The sequence below is a fragment of the Pristiophorus japonicus genome, chromosome 4 (genome assembly GCF_044704955.1).
Source record: "Pristiophorus japonicus isolate sPriJap1 chromosome 4, sPriJap1.hap1, whole genome shotgun sequence".
Taxonomy (NCBI): domain Eukaryota; kingdom Metazoa; phylum Chordata; class Chondrichthyes; family Pristiophoridae; genus Pristiophorus; species Pristiophorus japonicus.
Window position 1 is genome coordinate 237,336,656 of NC_091980.1, and position 18,125 is coordinate 237,354,780.

Genomic DNA, 18,125 nt, shown 5'->3' on the forward strand with positions numbered 1-18,125 from the left:
GGTAGTAATCTATCAAAATTCCATGGATTCTGGGGAGGATCCAGCAGATTGGAAAACCGCAAATGCCTCTTTAAAAAAGGAGGCAGACAACGCCTCTTTAAAAAAGGAGGCAGACAAAAAGCAGGAAACTATAGATCAGTTAACCTAACATTTGTCATTGGGAAAATGCTGGAATCTATTATTAAGGAAGCAGTAGCGGGACATTTGGAAAAGCATGATTCAATCAAGCAGAGTCAGCATGATTTTATGAACGGGAAATCATGTTTGATAAATTTGCTGAAATTTTTTGAGGATGTAACGAGCAGGGTGGATAAGGGGGAACCAGTGGATGTGGTGTATTTGGATTTCCAGAAGGCATTCGATAAGGTGCCACGTAAGAGGTTACTGCACAAGATAAAAGCTCACAGGGTTGGGGGTAATAGATTAGCATGGATAAAGGATTGGTTAACTAACAGAAAAGAGAGAATCGGGATAAATGGGTAATTTTTTGGTTGGCAAACAGTGACTAGTGGGGTGCCGCGGGGATTGGTGCTGGGTTCTCAACCATTTACAATCTACATTAATGACTTGGATGAAGGGACTGAGTGTAATGTAGCCAAGTTTGCTGATGATACAAAGATGGGTGGGAAAGCCAATTGTGAGGATACAAAAAATCTGCAAAGGGATATAGACAGGCTAAGTGAGTGGGCAAAAATTTGGCAGATGGAGTATAATGTGGGAAATGTGAGGTTATCCACTTTGGCAGAAACAATAGAAAAGCAAATTATAATTTAAATGGAGAAAAATTTGCAAAGTGCCGCAGTACAGAGAGACCTGGGGGTCCTTGTGCAAGAAACACAAAATGTTAGTATGCAGGTACAAGAAGTAATCAGGAAGGTAAATGGAATGTTTGCCTTTATTGCAAGGGGGATAAAAGCAGAGAAGTCCTGCAACAACTGTACAGGTATTGGTGAGGCCACACCTGGAGTACTGCATACAGTTTTGGTCTCCGTATTTAAGGAAGGATATACTTGCATTGGAGGCTGTTCAGAGAAGGTTCACTAGATTGATTCTGGAGATGAGTGGGCTGACTTATGAGGATAGGTTGAATGGGCCCAAGTTTCCACACGATAAAAAACGGGCGCCCCTCTGAGCTGGGCGCCTGTTTTTCGCGCTTAAAACGACGCCGGAAAAAAAACTTGCGATTCTGGAGAGTCCTGCAGCTCGTCAGTTTGGCGCAGCGCCCGGGGGGCGGAGCCTACACTCGCGCTGATTTTGTAAGTGGGAGGGGGCGGGTACTATTTAAATTAGTTTTTTTCCTGCCGGCAACCCTGCGCGTGCGCGTTGGAGCGTTCGCGCACGCGCAGTGTAAAGAAAACATTGGCACTCGGCCATTTTTATAGTTCTTTGTAGCTGTTTAATTTTTGAACATTTTTTAATAAAAGCACATTGCCATCAGCACTGAGGCTTCCTGCAGCCTTCTCACTGTCTCCTTCCCGCCCGCCATCGGGAACGGCTTCCCCCCCCCCCCGGTGTTCGGTCGATCGGGCCCGCACTCCCTCCCTCCCGCTGTCTGGAACGTCTTCCTCCCCCCCCCGCCCCCCTGCTGCGTTCGGGCGGGCCCGCACTCCCTCCCTCTCTCCCTCCCGCCGTCTGGAACGTCTTCCTCCCCCGCTCCCCGCTGCGTTCGGGCGGGCGGGCCCGCACTCCCTCCCTCCCGCCGTCTGGAACGGCTTCCTCCTCCTCCCCTGCCGTCGGGAACGAACGAACGAACTTGTGAGGCTGGCTGAAGCACTTTCACACAGGTAGGAAGATGGTTTATTTAATCTTTTCTTTGCTTATAAATGTTTATTCAGGTTGGATTTATTTGTATAATATTTGTAGAAGTATAAATAAGGATTTATTGTAGAATTTAATGACTTCCCTCCCCCCCCCACCTCGTTCTGGACGCCTAATTTGTAACCTGCGCCTGATTTTTTAATGTGTAGAACAGGTTTTTTCAGTTCTACAAAAATCTTCACTTGCTCCATTCTAACTTAGTTTGGAGTACGTTTTCACTGTGGAAACTTTGAAATCAGGCGTCAGTGGCCGGACATGCCCCCTTTTGAAGAAAAAATTCTGTTCCAAAGTAGAACTGTTCTACCTGACTAGAACTGCAGGAAAAAAAGTGGAGAATTGCGATTTCTAAGATAGTCCGTTCTCCACCAGTTGCTCCTAAAAATCAGGTGCAAATCATGTGGAGACTTGGGCCCAAACTCATTAGTGTTCAGAAGAATGAGAGGTGATCTTATTGAAACTTCTGATAATGAGGGGGCTCGACAAGGTGGATGCAGAGAGGATATTTCCATTCATAGGGGAAACTAAAGTTAGGGGGCAGAGATGAGGAGGAATTTCTTCTCTCAGAGGGTTGTAAATCTATGGAATTCTTTGCCCCAGAGAGCCGTGGAGGCTGGGTCTTTGAATATATTTAAGACGGAGATAGACAGATTTTTGAGCGATAAGGGAGTAAAGGGTTATGGGGAGCGGGCAGGGAAGTGGAGCGGAGTCCAAGATCAGATCAGCCATGATCTTATTGAATGGTGGAGCAGGCTCGATGGGCCAAATAGTTTACTCCTGCTCCTATTTCGTATGTTCTTATGTAATATTGAGTAGCCATTTTTCACGTGTAAACCGTGCGTGTTGGCATGCAATTAAATCTAAGGGGTATCATCAATAATCCTGACCCTGTCCTCACCAATATCCCTCCACTCCTCATGCTATTTCAGAACCTAACTTTAATTATGATCTTGTAAAAATGTTATTGCCCTTTCATGTAGGAATTATTAGCCCATTCAATTTCTTGCCAATATTGGATTCAAAGTGCCAAAGTTAGAACAAATATTGGTAGAAAAATTGTATTCTGTCCCAAATATCTTTAGCATGCTTAGATTTGTATTTACTACATATGCTGTGTTCAAGGTTGCACCAATGTTTATGTTTATTACATCAACAAGATTGAACATGCTCTATAAGGTCAACTGTCCATTGGATATCAAGACAAATGTCACAAATGACCTTGTTTCTCAAGTATAGTCATCCAAACCTTTGTAGCATTAGAATACATGTGCCCTGAAGTAATATATCCATCTACTTACATCTCACAAAATTCAAAAATTATTTTGTAACTGCTGCCACATAATGTTACAGTGTGATATTTGCTCATTAGGCAAAGTAAATCATGCTGCTGTGATGTACAATTCCATTTAGTGGTGGGATTGACTTTTTGATGCTCACCAAGATGAAAGGTGAATAAAAGAGCTTCTACTCCCAGCACAGTTAGATTTATGGTTATTCTTGGTAGAAGACGTCGATAGGATTCTTAATGAATACTTTGCATCGGTTTTCACAAAAGAGAGGGGCGGTGCAGACTTTGCAATGAGGGAGGAGGAGTGTGAAATATTAGATGAGATAAACATAGTGAGAGAAGAAGTATTAAGGGGCTTAGCAGCTCTGATAAATCCCCAGGCCCGGGTGAAATGTATCCCAGGCTGTTAAAAGAAGCAAAAGAGGAAATAGCAGAGGCTCTAACCATCATTTTCCAATCCTCTCTGGCTACAGGTGTGGTGCCAGAGGACTGGAGCACTGTTAATGTTATACCTTTGTTTAAAAAGTGAGAAAGGGATAGACCGAGTAATTACAGGCCAGTCAGCCTAACCTCGGTGGTGGGAAAATTATTGGAAAAAGTCCTGAAGGACAGGATAAATCTTCATTTGGAAAGACATGGATTAATCAAGGACAGTCAGCATGGATTTGTCAAGGGAAGGTCGTGTCTGACTAACTTGATTGCATTTTTCGAGGAGGTAACCAGGAGGGTCGATGAGAGCAGTGCATATGATGTAGTATATATGGATTTTAACAAAGCTTTTGATAAGGTGCCACATAGCAGACTGGTCACGAAAGTAATAGCCCATGAGATCCAGGGCAAAGTGGCAAGTTGGATCCAAAATTGGCTCGGAGGCAGGAAGCAAAGGGTAGTGGTTGATGGGTGTTTTTGTGACTGGAAGGCTGTTTCCAGTGGGATTCTGCAGGGCTCAGTGCTGGGTCCCTTGCTTTTTGTGGTATATATCAATGACTTGGATTTAAAGGTTGGGGGTATGATTAAGATGTTTGCAGATGACACTAAAATAGGCTGTGCAGTTGATAATAAAGAAGAAAGCTGCGGACTGCAGGAAGATATCAATGTACTGCTCAGGTGGGCAGAGCAGTGGTAAATGGAATTCAATCCGGATAAGTGATGCATTTGGGGAGGTCTAACAAGGCAAGGGAATACACATTAAATGGTACAACACTGAAAAGTGCAGAGGAACAAAGGGATCTTGGAGTGCAGGTCTACAGATCCTTGAAGGTAGCAGGCCAGGTAGATAAGGTGGTTATGAAGTCATATGGAATGCTTGCCTTTATTAGTCGAGGCATGGAATACAAGAGCAAAGAGGTTATGCTTGAACTGTATATAAACACTGGTTAGGCCGCAGCTGGATTACAGGAAAGATGTGATTGCACTGGAAAGGGTGCAGAGGAAATTTACAAGAATATTGCCTGGGCTGGAGAATTTTGGCGATGAGAAAAGATTGGAGATGCTGGGTCTGTTTTCTTTGGAACAGAGGGGCTAAGGGGAGACCTAATTGAGGTGCATAAAATTATGAGGGACCTCGATAGAGTGAATAGGAAGGACCTGTTTCTCTTGGCAGAGGGGTCAACTAGCAGGGGTCATAGATTTAAAGGATATGAAGGGAAATTTCTCCACCCAGAGGGTGGTGGGGGACTGGAACTCACTGCCTGAAAGGGTTGTAGGGGCAGAAACCCTCATCACATTAAAAAAATACTTGGATGTGCACTTGAAGTGCCATAACCTACAGGGCTACGGACCAAGACCTGGAAAGTGGAATTCGGCTGGATAGCTCTCGGACGGCTGATGTGCAAACGATGGGCCGAAATGGCCTCCTTCCATGCTGTAAATTTCTATGAGTCTATGATTCTTCTTCTGCATGGTTCCAACAATGCACTTTAATGCAGAATCAGAAGAGGATCTTCAATTGCATATGCATGGTGCTTCTATTTGCCATATATCCTTATTGTCTCAGAGTCAAAATTGGAATTTGTGCTGAACGGCAGCTCATTTTATGCTGTGGCCTCAAGAGCACTAGGAATCTTGAAGACTATCCAAACTCATTTCACTTAAGGAAACACTGCCAGGAAACAGAATAGATTCAAAATTTTGGAGAAAGGATAACCTACTGACCCACTCTCAGGTCAAAAAGGAACCTTGTTTTGGACATAAATTCAATCTGTGGGACATCGGCTTTGGTTGGGGAGAGGATACAATTTTACTTACCTCAGTTTCCTCACATTTTTCAAGCCGAAAAGTTATTCACAGGGAAACTCTGCTGATGTTCTCCTCTTCTGCTTAACATCTCATTCTTCAGGAAGTAACTTTAGCCATGCTTGACTTAATTCAATGCCATCATTTCTGAGGCCTGCTGAGTTTTCATGCCCATGCTATTAGGAGAATGTTATTAAAAAATAAAACTTAAGAAACTATTCTGAAAAAAATGTTGAACAACAAATTAGGTTATATAATTTAATCAGAGTGTTTAGTTTTGTTCTTTGGCATCTCCCTCCAAATCAGCCCAAGGCAAACATGATAGGCTGCTTATCACACCCATTCCATAGATAACCTATGCATTTTCAACATTTTTATTTGCATTTTGTTATCTTATTTTGTAATTCACTTATGTTTTCTTATGCAAGTCAGCAAAATTGCCTTGTTTGCACAGTTTTTGGGCGCATACAAGAAGCAAAAAATCAGGTTCAAGGTCCGTGGCCAGAAGCAGCAGGAGGCAGACAGTTAAACCTGGCCAAGCTGAAAGAAGTGAAGCTAAGAATGTATGGCCAATCACCACTGAGAAGCCTTTTCTCTCCAGGTGGTGACAGTCAAAATGATTGACAGTGAGGCAGATATATTTTAAGAGAGGGGATAGCGTGTCAGAGACAGAAACAGAAATATAGTAAGAGAGATAGTGTGTGAGAGAGACAAGAACGCAACTGAATGGAGTTTATGGAGGGGGCCGAAGACAAAGGCTTTGGTCTTCCCAATGTTTAATTGCAGCTCATCCAGGACTGGATGACGGACATGCAGCCTGACAACACAGAGGCAGCGGAGGGGTTGAGAGCAGTGGTGGTGAGTAGAGTTGGGTGCCGTCAGTGTACATGTGGAACATGATGTTCAGTCTTCGGATGATGTCACCGAGCGGCAACAGGTACATGAATAATAACAGGAAGTGGCCAAGGATAGATCCTTGGGGGGCTCCGGAGGCAACAGTGCAGAGGCAGGAAGAGAAGCCATTACAGAAGACCCTCTGGCTACGATTGAAAACGGGTGAAGACATTCCCACTCAGCTGGACAATGGTGAAGAGGTTTTCGAGGAGGGTGGTGTGGTCAAGCATGTCAAAGGCTGCAGAGGTGCCAAGAAGAATGAGGAGGGATAGGGCACCACGTTCACAGTCAGAGTACACCACAGTTACAGAATACACCAAAATAAAATTAATGTAAACTAAATACACATTCCTCAAACTGGATGAAAAGGTCAATTAGAATGGAAATAAAAAGAAAACAAGCTACAAAAGGTCGACAAAGGAGGGCGAACTTGAACATATACAGGAAGTTGCTAAAGTAGGCTAAAAGTGTTATGACAGCAACAAAGACTCTAGAGATGAATAAAGCTAACAATGATAAAATACAATATTGAAAAGTTCTTCAAGTAACACAATAATAAAGTAAGAGAGAGGAAGTTAGAACTCAAAAAGATATAGTAGTGAAATTAAAAGTAAAATAGTTTAAATATTAAATGAATATTTTCTGGATGTATTCACTAAATAGGATAAATCAGGAGGATCCAAGACTGAAAAAACTGCAGTGGTCCAGATAGAGTCTATACTAGAGTGCCAAAGGAAATGAGGGAGGAAATTTCTAGGCACTGGCCATCATCGTGGAGGAATTGTTGAGCACTGAGAGTCTTACAGACAGACAAATGTTCTTGTATTTAAAAAGATAACAAATCTGATCCAGATTTATAGGTTCAATCTGACTTCCAAGTGAGGACAGGTTGTGGGAAACCATCTTCAGTAGGTAGCCTCACACCAATTTACAGCAGATGCATTACAATTTGAGGACAGCGCATAGCCATGCCTAAAAAAAATCCAAGTGACCTACCTACTTGGGCCACAAACTGCTGCAATGCCACAGCTCATGGCGATTGACGTTAATTGGACTTTTGAAGCAATAATGGCAGAGCAATGTCAATGTTGCATCTGGGACTCCATGAACGATGTGCCCTACAATCTATCTCCTTAACCAATGAAAAAGAAAAGGCTAGAGAAATAAACAACGCCAATGATGGAGAAGGAAATAGGGTGAATTAGAGTCAAATTAGATATAGAAGGAGAAATAAAGAGAATGAAAGAAAGAGTGGATCATGAGAGAGAAAAACAAAAAGAGCCAGAAAGGTAAAGAAAAAAATAAAAAGGAACAAGCAGAAGAGGTCATTGTAACCCAGCTGTGTTTGGTAAATTGTTGTATTGGTTCATGAGCAGTTAATGAGTGACTAGCAGGGTAGGTGTGCAAATGCATGTATAGAACTAGTGGCTCTGGGCATCTATCGTGATCAGGAACAGTGGAACTGTTTTCATACAAACATAGGAATTGCTAAACGAAAAAATGAAACCAAGGTCCATCTAGTTCGCCTTCTATAATCTTGGAAGTCGCATGATAATGAATTGTTGACTAAACATAACAATCAATTTCCATCACATAGTCTACAACAGGCCCAGACATGACACGAAGAAAACCCCAGCGGTGGAGAGTTTGGAGAACTATAGGTCTTTTTCCTCCCATGCTACACTTACCACATCATGATGTGTCAAATTATTCCTATACTGTATCCCAAAATTATTTTCCTAAAAAAGTCTATCTAATTGTCATTTCGGAGTGTCAAAACAGCTTTGCATCCAGAAAATTATTACCTTCCAACACGAACAGGAGTTTGGATGGCAAGACTGGCACAAAAATCCTGTCAAGACAGATAAAAAGTTTTATAAACCTCGAGGAACAATTCACTATCTGTTGCAGTGAGACTCCACAGCTTCATTATTCAATTTCTGGGCTTCCAAGGTGAATATCATGTCAGGGCCATAATTTGTCATTAATAGGGTGCTTACAACATGAATTACCAGCCCTAAATGACAGTGACGATATTCATTTGCATTAATATCATATATCCAACAATTTCATGACACGCAATGAACTTCAATGGGGAGCTTCATGGCGAGATGGTAATTTCTTCAGTTTTGTCGAGGTTAGTGGCGGAAATTGTCCAGCAATTTGTGGAAAATCAGAACTCGTGACATATCTCTTTGCCACAAATTACTGGATTTTTTACAAACTAATAATGGCGAGCACCATTAATGCATCATTATTTTCCAGCAATTTCTGGCCCCAGCGATGTATGAGCTTAGTGCGAGATGTCAGCAGTGTAACTCATTGCACTTTACAGATATTGGTTTCAGACTTTACGTAGTATTTACAGCACAGAATTTAAACAAGGGTCACATATCCACAAATTTGTGCCATCACTGAGACCAGATGTTTCCACCTCCGGAACATCACCTGACTTTGCCCCTGCTTCAGCTCATCCATGCCTTTGTTATCTCTAGACTTGACTATTCCAACGTACTCCTGGCTGGCATTCCACGTTCTACCCTCCATAAACTGGAGATCATCCAAAACTCTGCTGCCCTAACCTGCACCAAATCCCGGTCACCCATCACCCCTGTGCTCGCTGAATTACAATGGCACCCGGTTAAGCAATGCCTCGATTTTAAAATTCTCATCCTGGTTTTCAAATCCCTCCATGGCCTCGTCCCTCCCTACCTCTAATCTCCTCCAGTCCCACAACTCTCCAGATATTTGCGCTCCTCCAATTCTGCCTTCTTGTTCATCCACAATTTTAATCGTTCACCATTGGTGGCTGTACCTTCTCAACTGCCTAGGCCCTAAGCTTTGGAATTCCCTCCCTAAATCTTTCCATCTCTCATTCCTCCTTCAAGACGCTCCTCCTCTCATACCTCTTTGAATTTTGTCATCTGCCCTAATCTCTCAATGTGGTTCAGTGTCAAACTTTGTTTTATAATGTTTCTGTGAAGCGCTTTGGGACGTTTTACTATGTTAAAGCCGCTATATAAATACAAGTTGTTGAAGTTGTTATCATAATTTTGAGCATGGGGATCAGAGCTAATCCCGGACGCCATGATGTGCGAGGATTCTTCACCGCAGTCAAGACCACCTACGGCCCAAGCACTCAAGGCCCCACCCCACTGCTTGCCAAGAACAGGGAGACACTCATCAAGGACTCCGAGGCAGTCAGCACCCGCTGGAAGGAGCACTTCAAAGATCTCCTTAACCGAGACTCTGCCTTTGACTCAAGTGTCCTTGACTCCATCCCGCAGCATGCTACCCGCCACCATCTCAACAAACCCCAGCAATGCACGAGGTAGAAAAGGCCATCCGTCAGCTCAAGAACAACAAGGCAACGGGAGCGGAAGGAATCCCCGCTGAGGCACTAAAGTATGGCGGAGAGGAACTATTGGCACAAATGCATGACCTCATCTCTCTCATCTGGAAGGAGAGCATGCCGGGAGATCTCAGAGATGCAGTAACCATCTTTAAAAAAGGGGACAAGTCCGACTGCGGCAACTACAGTCGAATCTTCCTGTTATCAGCCACTGGGAAGGTCATCGCTTGAATTCTCCTCAACCGTTTTCTCTCTGTCGCTGAGTAGCTCCTCCTGGAGTCACAGTGCGGATTCCGTCCACCACGGAGTACAACGGACATGATCTTTACGGCGCGGCAACTGCAAGAGAAATGCAGGGAACACCACCAACCCTTGTACATGGCCGCCTTTGACCTTACAAAGGCCTTTGACACTGTTAACCGCGAGGGATTATGGAGTGTCCTCCTCTATTTTGGCTGCCCCCAAAAGTTTGTTGCTATCCTCCGCCTGCGCGACGACGACATGCAAGCCATGATCCTGACCAACGGATCCACCACAGACCCAATCCACATCCAGACCAGGGTCAAGCAGGGCTGCGTCATTGCGCAAATCCTCTTCTCGATCTTCCTCGGTGCAATGCTCCACCTCACACTCAACAAGCTCCCTGCTGGAGTGGAACTAAACTACAGAACCAGTGGGAACCTGTTCAACCTTTGTTGTTTCCAGGCCAGATCCAAGACCGTCCCATCCTCTGTCGTCGAGCTACAGTACGCGGATGACGCTTGTGTCTGCGCACAGAGACTGAATGCCAAGTCATAGACAACATCTTCACTGAAGCATACGAAAGCATGGGCCTTACACGAAACATCCGTAAGACAAAGGTCCTCCACCAACCTGACCCCACCACATAGCACTGCCCCCCCCAGTCATCAAAATCCACGTGGATCACTTTCCATATCTCGGCAGCTTATCAGCAAGGGCAGACATCGATGATGAGGTTCAACACCGTCTCCAGTGCGTCAGCGCAGTCTTCGGCCGCCTCAGGAAGAGAGTGTTCAAAGATCAGGCCCTCAAATCTGGCAGCAAGCTCATGGTCTACAGGGCTGTAGTGATACCCGCCCTCCTGTATGGCTCTGAGACGTGGACCATATACAGTAGACACCTCAAATCGCTGGGGAAATACCAACGATGTCTCCGCAAGATCCTGCAAATCCCTTGGGAGGACAGACACACCAAAGTCAGTGTCCTCGATCGGGCCAACATCCCCAGCATCGAAGTACTGACCATATTCGACCAGCTCTGTTGGGCAGGCCACATTGTTCGCATGCCTGACACAAGACTCCCAAAGCAAACGCTCTACTCGGAACTCCTACTCGGCAAGCGAGCCCCAGGTGGGCAGAAGAAACATTTCAAGGACACCCTCAAAGCCTCCTTGATAAAATACAACATCCCCACCGACACCTGGGAATCCCTGGCTAAAGACCGACCTAAGTGGAGTAACAGCATCTGAGGGGGCGTTGAGCAACTCGAGTTTCATCGCCGAGAGCATACAGAAAGCAAGCGCAGGCAGCGGAAGGAGCGTGTGGCAAACCAGACTCCCCACCCACCCATTCCTTCAATGACTGTCTGTCCCATCTGTGACAGAGACTGTAACTCTCGTATTGGACTGTTCAGTCACCTAAGAACTCACTTTTAGAGTGGAAGCAAGTCATCCTCGATTTCAAGGCACTGTCTAAAATGACCCTCCAATTAAATATGCTTTTGTAACTATGCCCAGCTGCTTTGCAGCACGGCAGAAATATTTATCAAAAACAACAAAGGGAACCAACATGCAACAAAATTAATTTGGTGGTAGGCTTTCCAATAATGAAGAACGATATTCAGAAATGTTAAGATAGGATGGGCCCGAAATTCACCGTCCCCAAAGGGACGGCTACCGCGGAGTTTGGGCGGTCGATTGAATAAAAAAATCGATCGGCCGCCGCAGTCGGGTACTTTTCCCTCCCTGAGCCATATTCAGCTCACTTCCGCCGGAAACAGCGCAGTGAAGCCGCAGTAAAGGAAGGTTTCCAGCAGTGATCTCTGCAGCTGGCAGGCCGCTGGAAAGGGACTACCACAGCGAAATTCACTGAGGAAAAGGTAGAACTTTGCCCGGCAGTGCCGCTGTGAGGTTTTCACTGTGGTGCTCGAACGCGACACCATGGGGCCCTTTGATAGGTAAAAAGTTTTATTACTTACTATTGTTTTTAATTTCATTTTCCAGCATGCATCCGCAGTGTTTATCTTTTGATATAGTTTTATTAATTATTGTTTTTATTTCATTTTCCAGTATGCACAGTATTTATCTGTTCATATAGTTTTATTAATTGTTTTGGTTCCTGCTGAGTGCTGCTCAGACATTTGCACATATCCCTGTACTTTTGTACAACTTTCAGGTCTGACTCTTTAGTGGAGTCCTGTGGGCTGCAGAGATCTGCTTGCCAGGGTTCACCCCGAGGATGGGAGGAGTGTTGGGAGGGTGACACCTGGTCAGAAGCAGGGCGGCATGCAGGAGAAGGCATCGCTGTCAGCACCATGCAGACAAGCAGCGGGCAAGGGAGGCAGCAGCCATGATTCGTTCATTCTGCACCAGAACAGTGTGCCTGCCGTCTTCACCGGCCCGAATCAGGATTGCAGTTGGCTGCTTAGGGACAAGGGATATCCCGTCCTCTCGGCTGCTCACTCCTCTGCGGAACCCCAGGACAGCGCCAGAGCATGTATATAATGACGCTCATTGTGCCACCAGGTGCATCATTGAGCAGTGCATCGGCATTCTTAAGCAGAGATTCCGGTGCCTGGACCGCTCTGGTGGCACCTTGCAGTACTCTCAACGGGTCTCCATAATCGTCGTGGTCTGCTGCATGCTGCATAACCTGGCCATCATGAGGGGACAGCCGCTGGAGGTTGAGCCAGCAGTACCACCCGAGGAGGAGGAGGAGGCACAGGAGACAGGAGGAGGAGGAGGAGGATGATGATGATGATGATCCCCGTCGCCCTAGAGCTAGGAGTCGACACACGCCATCCTGGAAGGACAGGGTGCAGACTGGCCAGCACCATCCTGGGCGGGTGTGTCCTCACATATATGGAAGAGCCTGACATACCCCTGCACTCTTCCTCCATGCATTATGTACTGCCTGTCTGCCAGGTCTCCCCACATCAGGAAACAGTATTCTTCTCCTGTCCTCCACACCGTCCATTAGTGTCTACAGCTCCATATCAGTGAACCTGTTGGCTCTCCTTGCACCTCTTACACCAGCCATCCTTCCAACCTCCTTCCCCCCCTCAGAGCCTTGCTGTAAATCCTGGCATTTGAAAAAGCCAGGGAACAGCTGGCTCATTAGAAACCCTTACCTGCATGCTGAATTTCTCAGTGGTGATAACGCTCAAATTAAGACAGCCACACCGCTGAAAAATCCACTTTGGAGGGGCTCATTAGCGCTGAAACCCATTTGTTCACTTTTGGAGGTGAATATGGGGTGGCCCAGCCACGAAAAAATTTCGGCCCTAATAGCCACAGAGGTGGTGGGAGCACCAGCTTTCCAGCGGTACTGAATTTCAAGCCCAATGTTTTTGACAGAGCAAACTATGAGTGGATACCTTCGGAACTCTGCAGTGTTCCCAGAAAGCGGACGTTGATACCACGAGTTATCTTTAAATATTCAAACTATTTCGAAGACAGGGCATGTGTCTGGATCATAACATGTTCCTCGCAGCGTTACTTGGAAATAACTCATTAAAACATTCTAACGAGGTACAATTACCTGTAACTGATGCGGTCAGGGAGTTGATAATTTCCAGTGTGAATGGGTTTTTCACCTGCACCATGCGTTTTCTCTGCACCCTGGCCACGGACTCGCTCTCCCCCGAATTCCGGATTATGACAGGAATGTCCCAGACAAACCTGGTTTGGAAATAACGTTAGGGGCTCGTTATTAATAGGACTCGAGAACCAACAACCACTTCCATTCACACCACCTTATTCCAACACTCACCATCCCAATATCACGGCGATCGTTACAAAAAAGCACACAAAGACGAGGGTTATGTAGAAAATCGGCGAGTACTCGTACAACATCACCAGGAACACCGCAGCCATTGGCCTCCCAGCAACCGCCGGATACTGGCAGCAGCGACGGCAAGTGCCGCGGTACAAAAATATCCGCACGCGTTTACATGACCTACCCTCAGCACCAAAACTATTTGCTGCATTTCAAAGCAGCGAATATTTCCACTTCCCAAAGTTATATTTATCTCTTTGTGATTACTTAGGCCTCTGCAGCAAAATGATTGACTAGTCTCAGACTCAACTGTTAGTATTATTTCTTGTCTCCCGCCCCCAAGTCAGGCTGCTGGATCAAGTCTCACTTCAGAATTTAAGCATCTTATCTTGGCTGATACACTGAGGAAGTACTAGATTGTTACAGCTGCCCTCTTTCGGATGAGATATTAAACAGAGCCCACGAGAGGTGGGACCGGAGGGACTGGAGTGCATCATCACGCCCGGCAACCAAATTTTAATTTGATTTTACGTTTTAAAGTTTAATTTGTTTTAATTGCCGGTGCTTTTAGTGTCCCCCTTCCCTTTTATAGGGGGCACTGGGGAAAATTGTGATTTTAGTGCCCAAAAAAAAAACCAAAAAAAAAAGAAAAACACAAAAAAAAACCAAAAAAAAAAGGGGGGAAAAAAAGGGCCTTGAAAATGTCTGGAGTGTCACCCAGGTCGGGTGGCACCGTTTATTGTTTTTATGTTTTCACAGGTGAACTCAAAAGAGTTAAACAGAGCCCACGAGAGGTGGGACCGGAGGGACTGGAGTGCATCATCACGCCCGGCAACCAAATTTTAATTTGATTTTACATTTTAAAGTTTAATTTGTTTTAATTGCCGGTGCTTTTAGTGTCCCCTTCCCTTTTATAGGGGGCACCGGAGAAATTGTGATTTTAGTGCCCAAAAAAAAACCCCCCAAAAAAAAACCATTAAACAGAGCCCTCTCGCAAAGTGCTGTTAGGATGTCCTGATGATGTGATGCAGCACTGCCGCCTGTGCGTCCTCCTTCCCTTTGCCCCTCCATTAGTGGACTTGCCTATCAGCCGGCAAAGCCCCACGCTCTGGAATTACCTCCCTAAATCCTTCGCTTTCTTTAAGATGCTCCTTAAATACCACCTCTTTGACCAAGCTTTTGGTCACCTCTCCTTGTATCCCTTCCTTTGGTTTGGGGTCCAGTTTTTGGATTATGCCTTGGAATGTTTTTCTATATTAAGGGCACTATATCAATTCAAATTGTTGTAGTATATAAATGTAGGATCTTCCTTATCCAGCAATAGCTTTCTCTTGTACTATTGCTGTACATAACACAGGTCAACTTTTGAGGCAGAGTTTATTGACAAAAATCAGTATGGGCGATGCTCCTCTTCCCTCAGCACTTTTACCATAATAGTTGGACATGTTTATTGTTGCGTCAATAAAATTCCTAATTGTCTTTCAGCTTCATTCTTAGCTGGTTCAACACCTCATGGAATACTATTTCATGGAGTACTGTGCCATCTATTATTTTTCTTATGTGTAGCACTTTACAATTTGTGCGTAAATTTTGTTTGCCATAGTTCTGCACACTTGCATATTTTGTGCAATTCATTCTGTAATTTGAACTGCTTCTTCTGATTCCATTGCCCCTCCTGGTTTGATATCATCTGCAAATTTGACCACTTTGCATTGAGTTTCTGAATCCTTGTAATTTATATAAATTAGAAACATTAGTCCCAGCCCTGAGGTATTCCACTCAGTATTTCCACTTCCATTCCAACATAACTCCAATGAGTACTTTTTGTTTCCTACCCTTCAACCAGTTTCTTATCCATTCCATGTGAATTATCCCTGAATCCCCAGAGTGTTGAGTTTAATGGATAGCTTTTTGTGTGGAACTTTGTCAAAAACATTTTGGAAATTGTGGTACAACATGTCACAGGGCTTTCCACAGTCCACTTGGGTTGTCACTTCCTCAACGTAATCAAGGAAGGTTAATCAGACAAGATTTTCCCCTTCTGAATTCATGCTGACTGCTGTTTATTGGAGAATTATTGTACAAATTATATTCTTGATAATGAATATTTTTTTTATTCGTTTCTGGATGTGGGCGTTGCAAGCATTTATTGCCTAATTGCCCATCTCTATAACTGAGTGGCTTGCTAGGCCAATTCAGAGGGGCAGTTAAGAGTCAACCACATTGCTGTGGGTCTGAAGTCACATATAGGCCAGATCAGGTAAAGACAACAGATTTAACTTCCCTAAAGGGCATTAGTGAACCAGATGGGTTTTTACGACAGTCTGGCAGTTTCATGGTCCCTGTTGTGGAGAAATCTCCCTCTCTCCTGAGCAGACCCACTGAAACAATGGATCAACAGATGCCAGACTCTAGAAATAGGTTTGAATGACTTTTTATTCCGAGCATGCAGGGGAAGTTCTGTTCTTAGCCGCCTAAGACAGAATCTTCAAAAACTCAAAGGTCTCACCGATCTTTATACAGATTTCCATTAGGCTGTCCTACAACATTGAAGTGACAGTGATTGAAAACATTGCCACAAATAACACAGATGAAAGACAGGAATTTGGTTCAGTCACTGCATTTGTTAAAACATTTGTTAACATGAAAGATGGGAATTTAGTTCAGTTAAACATTGGTTTAAAACATTTGTTAACCCTTATTAAACTGCCTGCTGTGTGAGCTGATCCCTTCATCTTCCCGAACATTTGGCATCCCTCCTGGCTTCTTGGAATGTGTTTGCTTCTACAGGTTTTATTTACTGGCCTTCAGCCTGTTCCACATTCTTTAAAAGTTAAACACACAAGCTTGCTCTTATGTATTCCCTCAAAATTTAAAGTTCATTTTCCTATCATATATGCAAGTTTTACATACAATCTCTCAGTAATTCCTCACCCTACTACAGTCCCCATTACAGATACTTGTTATTAATTAAATAAAACTGGAATGAACGGAATTTAAATTCCCCAGCTGCCTGGTGCAATTTGAACTCTTGTCTCTGAGATTATTAGTCCAGGCCTCTGGATTACTGTAACATAGTCATTATGCTACCTTACACTTTATAGGGAATGGAAGTAATGTTAACAGGTCTATAGTTGCCTTTGTCTTTTTTTCACCGTTTTTGAATATGGACATTACCTTAGGTTATCTCCAGTCTTCTGGTAACTTGCCAACTCTGGTTGGACATATTCCTGGATATTTCATCATATGATCACCTATCAGCAATCGCCCTGTTCTGCCCCACTCAGCCTTCTGCCACCTCAATATTTTTAAAACTAATAAACAAGTGTTTAAAGAAAATGAAAGAAAAATCACAATATTTTAATGCATATATGATTTTTTTTTCTCCTGGGTTGCTCGTCTTTAATTCGTGGAGACTTCAGGACAATCTTGTTGGGTTGGCAACCTTATCCCAGTGTTCTGATGACTTCCTCATAACTGTGAGCATTTCACAGACCTCTTCCCCAGTCTCTTTCAGCACTCTCATTTTTAAATTCCACTCGATCTTAAGAATCGCTGAATTTTAAAGCACAGAAGGAGACCTGGATGAGCTATCCATTTAGTCCCATCACAATACTCTTTTTGCATATCCCTTCGAAAAAGAAAAAATACACTGAAAAGCTATAATGGATTTTGCTTCCCCTACTATTTGTGGCAGGTACGCCATGTTCTAACAAGCCACTGCTCATTTGAAGGCAGTGTCAGGTGAGCGAATCCCGAGGCCGCCTCCCTGCTCCAGCTCCAGTTCCTGGGCTGATCCACATACCCATCCTCTATCTCGATGATGTCATTTGACTGGGGAAGGACGGGTCCAGAGACTGCTTGGTGCTTGCCTGAATCACGAGACTGAATTAAAGGCAAAACAGGAGCCGGGCTGCGAAAGTGGGGGAGAAATAACAAAATGGTGAGGACTGGAATCGGACGGGCGTGATGTGGTCTCCGCGGGACCGCCAGAGTTGCCGACTCACCGGCGGCGGCTGCTCCCGGGAAAGCGCCCTTTGAGCTCTCACGACAGGCCCCAGGAATGGGGAGCGGGCGCCAGCACGGCCTAAACGCCCACAATTATTTTTTTTCGTTTTGTATGATCGTTTCAGATTAGTTAGACTATTCCACCAGCCAATAAATTACCTGTAACTTGATGAGAATGTAAAATCATAACATTAGTCAAGGATGCTTCTTTAAAAAAAATTCTGCCAACTCTTTGCTTTTTGAATGCCCTGACTTTCTTCTCCCGATACCGTTCATTTCAGGCCTGCCCAAGGAATATGTGCACTGTCGACGAACACCTGATGGAAAAGCTGAAAAAATTTCGCTTTCGCAAAGAAACTACGAATGCTGCTATGATAAGTGAGTGAAACATCTTAACATGTTCAATTCATTCTCTGGCAGAATCCCCCCGCCCTTCTCTCCAACCACACCCCCCCTCCCTTCCCTCTTCCCTCCCCCTCCCTTCCCTCTTCCCTCCCCCTCCCTTCCCTCTTCCCTC

The 18,125-nt window shown here is 44.5% G+C and overlaps 1 protein-coding gene across 3 annotated transcripts in view; it reads right to left on the minus strand.

Annotated features, from left to right (window-relative positions):
- The window catches only part of cgrrf1 (cell growth regulator with ring finger domain 1), a 34,126-nt gene extending 16,138 nt beyond the window's left edge, over positions 1-17,988 (minus strand). The window contains exons 1-2 of one of the 3 annotated variants that reach the window (XM_070879191.1): positions 17,768-17,988; positions 13,364-13,503 (exon numbers count right to left, since the gene is read on the minus strand). In XM_070879191.1, the coding sequence (XP_070735292.1) occupies positions 13,364-13,427 (64 nt within the window). In that variant the 5' untranslated portion in view covers positions 13,428-13,503; positions 17,768-17,988. Of the gene's footprint in view, positions 1-13,363; positions 13,504-13,594; positions 13,754-16,777 lie in introns of those variants that run through there. The other 2 variants (XM_070879190.1, XM_070879189.1) reach the window with 2 other exon arrangements.
- Positions 17,989-18,125: the final 137 nt, after the last annotated feature.